General features: G+C 36.8%; 1 protein-coding gene across 1 annotated transcript; it reads left to right on the forward strand.

Annotated features, from left to right (window-relative positions):
• Positions 1-7,258: 7,258 nt before the first annotated feature.
• On the forward strand, positions 7,259-8,931 carry LOC130625716 (uncharacterized). Its single transcript, XM_057440817.1, has 2 exons — positions 7,259-7,498; positions 7,878-8,931. Exons 1-2 carry the CDS (start codon positions 7,429-7,431, stop codon positions 8,579-8,581), a joined length of 774 nt encoding a protein of 257 aa, XP_057296800.1. The 5' UTR covers positions 7,259-7,428; the 3' UTR covers positions 8,582-8,931.
• Positions 8,932-9,254: the final 323 nt, after the last annotated feature.

A 9,254-nucleotide genomic window follows, 5' to 3' on the forward strand; every position in this document is an offset into this window, starting at 1 on the left:
CTAAACTTTTTTGTGTCCAAGCAATGGGTAGAATTGCCATTAGCTATAGTAACTTATAGCATGCTTTATTTTATTAAGGCATTATATATTTTCAGGCCATTGTCATGTTAAGAACATATTGAGAATAATGAGGATAGCATTTGTCAAAAAAGTTAAGAACATAGAGGCTGAAACTAAAACACACTATTCTTATAAAAACAGCGTGTATATCCTAGAAAAGAATTTACATAAACTGTAAAAAGTAATTTTTCCGTGGTTACTGTTTTAATACTACAGACTGTGTAATTCAGTGTTGATGTCGTTTTAAAAAACCTAAACCTAAATTCTAAACTTAAATCAATGTTTACATCTGTTACGTTACGATCGTTTGAATTATATTCGATTCTTTAATTCGAAAACGCTGCATTGATTTTCTTGATTATAAGTTTGGGTCTGTCTGTCTGTCTGTCTGTCTGTCTGTCTGTCTGTCTGTCTGTCTGTCTGTCTGTCTGTCTGTCTGTCTGTCTGTCTGTCTGTCTGTCTGTCTGTCTGTCTGTCTGTCTGTCTGTCTGTCTGTCTGTCTGTCTGTCTGTCTGTCTGTCTGTCTGTCTGTCTGTCTGTCTGTCTGTCTGTCTGTCTGTCTGTCTGTCTGTCTGTCTGTCTGTCTGTCTGTCTGTCTGTCTGTCTGTCTGTCTGTCTGTCTGTCTGTCTGTCTGTCTGTCTGTCTGTCTGTCTGTCTGTCTGTCTGTCTGTCTGTCTGTCTGTCTGTCTGTCTGTCTGTCTGTCTGTCTGTCTGTCTGTCTGTCTGTCTGTCTGTCTGTCTGTCTGTCTGTCTGTCTGTCTGTCTGTCTGTCTGTCTGTCTGTCTGTCTGTCTGTCTGTCTGTCTGTCTGTCTGTCTGTCTGCCTGCCTGCCTGCCTGCCTGCCTGCCTGCCTGCCTGCCTGCCTGCCTGCCTGCCTGCCTGCCTGCCTGCCTGCCTGCCTGCCTGCCTGCCTGCCTGCCTGCCTGCCTGCCTGCCTGCCTGCCTGCCTGCCTGCCTGCCTGCCTGCCTGCCTGCCTGCCTGCCTGCCTGCCTGCCTGCCTGCCTGCCTGCCTGCCTGCCTGCCTGCCTGCCTGCCTGCCTGCCTGCCTGCCGGCCTGCCTGCTATAACATTTTACACTACTATAACATTTTACAATGAAATATACACATAGGACAATTAAGCGTGTAAGGACAACATACATTTTAATTGTTCGTAGGACTTATCCTTATAGACAGAACAGTTTTTGCAAACACACTAATTGCTCTTCAAAGGGGAAAAGCTTTTTGCCGTATCCATGTTGTAGTAATCTGGATCTCAGTTTACATTTTTCCGAAATCAGATCCGATAAGCGTTAAAAAAATTTCTGGCAGTCTCGCCCAATGCCACTGGTGGCAGAAAATACAAGTGGTATGAATGCTACATGTTCTATTTCGAGAAACCTGTCATTATAGGTCTTCTTCTTTTCTCTTAATTTTCCTCGTAAATCTTCGTCATTTCTTAGTTCACGGGTGTTTATAGATAATGGGTTAAATACCCGTACGTCGAAAAAAAAAATGCTATTTGACTTGCTTGCCAAAAACCTCTCGCACAAACATCCAATCGAGCTTCATCTCCTGTAATGGTGTTGTTGTTTTTTTGCTTAAATTTTTCTTATGAGAAAAGAGTTAAACGAGGTTCGACCACAACATTTTCACACACTGCCTCAAGCAAGTTAGCAGCAATGTTTCTCAGTTCATTATATCGCAGCAAGATGAATGCTCCATTTTTGCAGGAGCATGTCAAAGGTCAAAAGAAGAACCACACTCGCACTTACATGGCAACTTTCTCAGTTTCAACACATTTTTATGCAGATGAAGTCACGAAACAGTGGCTTGTTCAATTTTTTGATCATGGTAACCGATTATGGTTTTGAAATTGGGTGATAGCAATACTAGAAAATATTGGTATTCAAAGACCACCCTATCTTAGTGGTAGCAATACAAGGTTCCTCATCTCAACTGAGCAGTTCGATTCTCCTGTAAATGCTGGGATAAGCTCAGTCAATATAACATTATCAAGCCGTCTGAGTTAGTCATAAATGCTAGGGATAGTTTGCATACAATACAAAATTTTCTGTTTAAATCTTGTGACAAATGCACAATATGAAACTTGCGGCTCAATATAGGCAATTTCTCTTAGCAAATGAATCTGTTTGATCCAATCGTCAACCTTGTCTTGCATATACTGTTGTTTGTATGCAGCCAACAAGCATGAGAAGCAGAGGAATGAAACAAAAGCCTTTGCACGGTCTCAACTCTCATCCACCAACTATAGAAAATCGAGAATGTAATGAATAGCAATTAGGAACAAATGTTGCCAACGTTGAACATATGATTGTTACGTTGTGCAAAAATGAGTTAAATGCATTCGTTGCATCAACCAGAAGTAGGGATCAGTTGATTCATCTTCATAGATCGACCTCATTTGAGTGCACGATTGATTCGCAGCCTGCATTATGTCTGTAGTAAACCGACTGAACTCATTACATCATCTCTTGCACTTAACATAACCAACTTCCCTACTTTATGTCTCAAGAGCTCTCCAATTCCTATAGGGTGAAGACCAGGATTTTTGTCAAGCAGTATGAGTCTACATGCAAGAAACGCTTTAAGGGTCGACGAAGCTTCTTCGTTGTAACAAAGCTTTTTAATCAAGATAGAAATTGCTAAACATAGATCACCCGAGCTGCTCCCAAAAGGTGAGCATGCAATGCCATACTTCTTCGTCCCTCCGATCCACCTTGTGTTCGTATAGTTGCTTTTTTAACAAGTTCGGCATCGATTGAATCGAACTTGACAGGATGTAAACGTTCTGGGACATCAACAAACAGATTGGATTTTTTTGCTGCAATTACTACTACTACTACTACTACTGCTGCTACTGCTACTACTACTGCTACTACTGCTACTACTACTACTTATTTATTTTGTAAAGCAGGTTAAAATACAAACGCAGCTAAAAACTGATGTGGACCTACAACAAAATATTAAAAATTAACTAAAAAGGGTAAATAATAAAAACGACTCGTGGAGTATAGCAGGTTGAAGAGCCTAGTGTAAGAGACTAGCTACAATCGTTGCCAAAAGTGTTGAGATAATTTTTGAAATTTGAATTATTTCAACACTTTTACCCCCGCACCCCCATACAATGTTGCACTCAGGTTTTTTGAAGTCAGAGGTTTGCTGCTATGACTCTCCAACATTGTGTAAAGGGGGGAGGGGATAAAAAAGACGTATTTCTGTATTTATTGCCTTTTCTGTCACTAATGGTCAGTTTTCTCAACTACTTTTGACAACGATTGTAGAAAGTGCAAAACTAGGACTACTTCAGGATTGTTGCATGCTAGAAAAATAATAATAAACAAATGTGATGAAATATATGAATACAAAAATATGGCTATGAAGGCAAAATATATAATCCAATAAAAATTTTGATATATAAGTAAAAAAGTTAGAAGTATAAACAATCAAATAAAGAGAAAATTTTCCTCAAAGTATTATATTCGAAAGAATAGGAACTTGAGAGTGTTGCTCTGTTTAAAGCTAGCATTTGCTTTAACTGCTTAACTTTCCAGTTAATGTTATCTCTTACAACTGTGATTTGGTTTTTCCAATTCAGCTTATTGTCCATAACTACACCTAAGACTTTATGATTACTGACAATTTGCTGATTTCTTGTAACGGACCAATAAAGCTTCTTTTAGATAGAATCAATATTTCAGATTTTCCTAGATGGATTACCATTCCATTTAACTTTGCCAAACTATTCAGATTTTTTGACAATATGTTTTTTTCGTCCAATAGAAAATCAATATTATAGAAAACACAGTATCCTATAGTGTCATCGTCAACATTTCGATGGTATCATCATGTGATGAGTCAGGCAGGTCATTAGAATGACAGCTATAGAATCTTTATAATGAACCAAAAATGAACTTTGTGGTACTCCTTGGTCAACGGGACAAAGGCTTAAATCACTACCTGATATAGTTCTATATTGATTACGGTCACGAAGGTAATCTTCACACCAATTTAGCAAGTTACCAGTCACACCCATAGCTTGCAATTTACGTAACAGTGTGACATGGCATACACAATCAAACGCTTTGCTAAAATCGATTAGTACCTTTCCCGCCATTGCACCGTCTCTGATAAGGTCATACCAATGTTCGAATATATTTTACAGATGCAGTTTTGGAGAGCAGCCTTTTCTAAAACCCCATTGATGTCTGCTTAACAGTTAAACATGCTCGTCAAGAATTGAGGCAATGACACCTTCCGAAATTCCAGCTAAACAAAGAACACATATGGATCGGTAGTTCTCACACTTAGATTTACTTCCCTTTTTATGGATACAACTAACTTTAGCAATTTTGTATCTAGAAGGATATTTATGTGTATCAAAACTTGATTTTGCAATGTAACGAATACCATTTAAAATACTTGTACCAATTAAGTGGAGATCATGGTCACCGGCTTTTCTTTGTTTCATAATTTTCTTTGAGCTGTTGCAACAATTCTGGATTATAACTAATATCATTGATTGTTGGTGTTATTCTATATAAATGCTCCTTTAAATAAGCTTTTTCACGGGTTTTGTCAACTTTACCAATATTAGCAAAATAGCTGTTCAGGGGCTCAGCTTGCTCTTTACTGTTGGTAATAACATTTCCGTTTTAATCTGTCAATGGGCACATTTTGTTTGTTCTGGAATTTCTACAAAATGCATAAATGTTGTTCCAGAATTCTTTACTTGAGGGCTTAAGACCATGACATTTCTTTTTCCAGTAAGCTGATTCAGCTAAACAAACTAGCCTTTTGCATCTTTTGTAATCGATCCACTCTTTTGATCCCTTGGGTGTTGTTTGGACTTTTTTCAATAGTTTATAGCGAAGATTCATTTGTTTTCTGATCATGCCATTCATCCAAGGTTGTGTTTTGGTTCGAACTTTCACTTTTCTCTCCTTTATATGATATTAACGACATTCTTATAAAGCGACTCCCATGCAAACGCAACATCATCTACATCATCAAAAACGTCACATACATGCCATGGTACACAGTTTATATCATATCTTAAACTGGTAATGTCAACATTTTAATAGTTTCGAACAGTTTTTATTGTAGATTTACATCGTTGTGGCATAACATCAATTACACAATAGATAAGGTGATAATCTGAATTTTTAAGGTCAATAGGCTGAGACATTTTTAGCTTTTGTTTCGAGCATTAGCCGCAATTATATGATCAATTTAAGTTTGTGATCTGTCTGTTATCCAAGTTGCTTGTTTTATGATATTTAGCAAACTGTATCTTTGTAAAAGGGAGTTGAATTTGTAAGGCATATTATAATTAATGTAAATACTCTCGGTTTAGTCAATGTTAAAGTCTCCTAACATCACGAAGTTCGTTTTTTTTGGAACATACATCTTTAATAACTGTATTAAAACGAGGTATAAAGTTGGCTAAGTCTTTATGTGGTTGATAAATACAACCTATAAGAACTTTTTGAGATTTAACAACAACATCAAGTCATACAAGTTCTAAATCGTTAGTCCGAAGGGAGGAGTTTTCATAACCTTTTAGGCAACTTTTGAAGTATGTGATAACGCCACCCCAGCCAGATTGTCCACTATTTCTGTCCTTCCTGAGCACATTGTAACGATCAACGTGTATCTCATTTTCTTTTTTTTAATTATGTAAATAAGAATCAGTTATTGCCAGTACGTCTAATTTCGATTCATTTTTTTGGTCCTTGGCGTCCAAAGCAAGCGAGAACACATAATGACGGCGCATCAATACACCCATTGCCATATGTTGAAAAAGACACAAAATACTCGTGCAAACTATCTTTTTAGTTCTGTTGTGTTTCCTTTTTTATGTTTTACACAAATATGTATTCAATGGGTATATTTTGCAACCCCGTTTTATCTTTTGAGCAATGTCGCTATATCAAAAAGCAAGATAGAGTCCTGAACTTGAGTCAAAAATTGACTCCTGGAATTGGTATATATCATCCAAGAAAAGACAAAAGTCAGGTTTATTCATTTAAGTATTATTTTAAAAAGGATAGACTAAAAACATGTTTATAGGCTTCAAGAAAAATAATCTTTAATTGATGACTGTTTTCGATTTTTTAGTTATAGGTCCCCGATCTTTTTAGTGCTGGTAGACATGACATCACTCCATCTTGCCCAACATCGCTATTATCTCTTTCCAACCGATGCTTTCTAGTGCCAACTTCTCACATTTGTCATTACTTTATCATTATATATTTTTGTCATTTTTTTTGTGCAGTACCTGCTTTTAAGAGAGTGTTTACAATAGAATATTTTTGGAAAAAAAACTATCCGCCGTAGCCTTGATTGTCCGCTTTATAGTAATTTTTCTATAAGAGTTTAACTTAAAATCAATCCGTTTCATGTACCACTGTCCGCGTTAACGGAATGGTCATTTTAATGTGTGTCTGTGTTAACGGAATTCCACTCTACCAGTCATAGTCACCGGGACATCTATCCAGTGGTCAAACCATCAAAGTAAGGCACGTTCTAGCTTTTAAATGTTTCTGAAAGAAAAGTTGAGGACCCCGGCCTTTTCAGGGTGAAAGAAAATTAACCCTTGCCCTTTTTCAGTCATCAAAGAATTTATCTTTTTTTGTTAAATAAATAGCAACCTAGTCTTCAGGTGTTATGATCTAACTCTAGGGTTGTTTGGTCCGATATTTGCCCGTGTATTTGCGGGATCCGTCCTTTTGGAGTTAGCCTATAAATTGGTCTGCACACATTACTTGGTAACCTGTGGGAAAATTATGTAGAGAATTTGTTTGCTGTTGGCAAAACAAAAAGATACAAAACTTTAATAATAATTTTACAACTGTTTTCTATATATGCCTGTTCACACATCTGTCGCTGGAAATGATTTGCACTAGACAGAGTGGACTGGACAGTTGGACAGTTGGACCAGAGTTGAAAGTAAAATCTAAACTTCACTTCGATGTTTAGCCTACCAAGGTATCAGTCATTTCTAACGAAAAGAAGCAATAGATGTTCTGAATTTATGTGGCAGCTGCTAAATATTTTAATCACATATAGTTTCATCGACATGCTTTTTTCCAATACACGCGAACATTATCGTCAACGATGAAAAAAAGTTAGCAAAGATTATTGTTTACGAAAAATTAATGCGCGCGAAAAAGAATGAGCTGATTTAAAAAGCAGCATAAGCTGCGATACCATGTTATTCATCGTGTCAGTATACATATAATCAGCATTCAGCATGCCAGATCGGTGCGATTCTCCGCAGGATAGTAAAAACGCTTCAGTGAATACAATATTTTCAGCAGAACTATTTTTGTTGCTTATAGTTAAAAGAAAGAACATAATTCAGAATGAAGATATTATTTTTTGAAATATTTATTTTATTATGTGTTGCCATACACAAAGGTTCAGCAACAAAATGTAAGTAATTTTATTTATAGCGGACACCTCTCTGAAACGGTCTCTTTTCTCAGAAACGGTACAGCTAAACCTCTTTATAGCTAAAGTTCTTTATAGCGGACACCTCACAAACTTGTTTTACCTTTTGAGTGAAAGATATTTACAATGTGTTGTCTTTAGGCTCTTTCTTCTTCCAAAATCAGCCTCTCGACATAATTTACCCGATTTCACTATACCCTAATGCACAACACAGGGTTTTTGAATTAATAAAGTCTATGTGTGCGTAGCGAATATTTCTTCGAGGTTCCAATACGGCTGCGATAGGGAAATTTTACTGTGTTACGTTATAACAATAAAAAACTGTTTAAAATGTGTTGGAATTGTATAATTTTATCTTTAGATACTGTTACGAACCCGGGGCCTACATTGGAGTTTATGAACCTCTTAAAAAAATGTACGGACTATTTGGGTACCGGAGAAATAACAAAAATCAATTTGTTAGCCTCAGAGAAAGAACAGGATTTTTTAGACAGCTTAGATCAAAGTGACAAAGCTGTTTATGTTTTCGTATGGTCACCAACTTCGTTCACAGTCGACGAATATGAGAAGCGTAATCAGGAGTTAATCGACTACATAAATGGGCGTGTGAGTCAATCCAAAATCGATATGTATCCACTCTTTGTCGGGCAAGCTTCTTCAGTGCGAGCGCGTATGAGTAAACATCTTTCATTACGTGCATCAGGTAAAGTTGGCGCATTTTCAAAGGAAGACAAAGAAACTAGGTTAGCTATCGATGAGCCGAACAAGAGAGTGTACTTCGATCAAATCTTAAGTCAAATTTTCATGACAAGAGTTGAGTTGTCCACTTTAGAAGAAGCTAGAATGACAGAACAATTTCTACTCTACGTGTTCACGCTTCCCTGTAATATTGTTTCGAGTGCATGCAAGCTCACTGTATTCGATCGAAAAGATATCAACAACAGAAACATAATCATGAATGAATATAACACCGTCAGAAATAGTATAAAGTCTATTTATACATACGTTCGCTTGTTTCCACAAGTAGCACCCTACAGAGACTTCTTTGACAGCTTGTTTCGATAAATACACCTTTTGATTTGATGAAACTAGGAAGATAAACTTTTTATGAGTGAACCAATATTTTTATGAGAGAAACAATTTTTTCATAAGGGAATTTCTTTATCAGTGAACCACTTGCATAAATCAGAGAACCACACTTTTCATGAGCGAAACACTTGCTTCGACGAATAAACCAATTGATTTGATTAAAGACTATTTCCATAAAAAAACTTCTGTTCCATGAAGCTCGATTTTTCAAGCAACGACTATTAAACTTGATGCGATGTATATCTTATTTTATAGAAGAATTTACGGGAAATATAACCGGGTAAAAAAAAACAAAAAAAACTGACGATCTAATGCGGGAGGCAAAAAACTAGCCGAGATAACTTTAGCGATTTTAGATTTAAAGCAACGTCTACAGTTGATGTGTATGCAAATATATTACCGAGTTTCAAGAAAGATTTAATAATTCGAAGGTGAAACAAGGTAAAACAAAAAAAACACATGTGTCTCCAACATCTGCGCCCACGAAGCTTTTGCGGCACATTAATATTTTACCATCATGTATCATGGTTGCAGCGCAGGACCAGTCCCCTCTGTTCACAAGCGAAAATTGTACCTCGGGTCTTACGAATTTATAATTCACATTTTGAACACCCAACCACAATAAAACAAGAGACAAGGGGCGTCAACA

The sequence above is a fragment of the Hydractinia symbiolongicarpus genome, chromosome 14 (assembly GCF_029227915.1).
Source record: "Hydractinia symbiolongicarpus strain clone_291-10 chromosome 14, HSymV2.1, whole genome shotgun sequence".
Taxonomy (NCBI): Eukaryota; Metazoa; Cnidaria; class Hydrozoa; order Anthoathecata; family Hydractiniidae; genus Hydractinia; species Hydractinia symbiolongicarpus.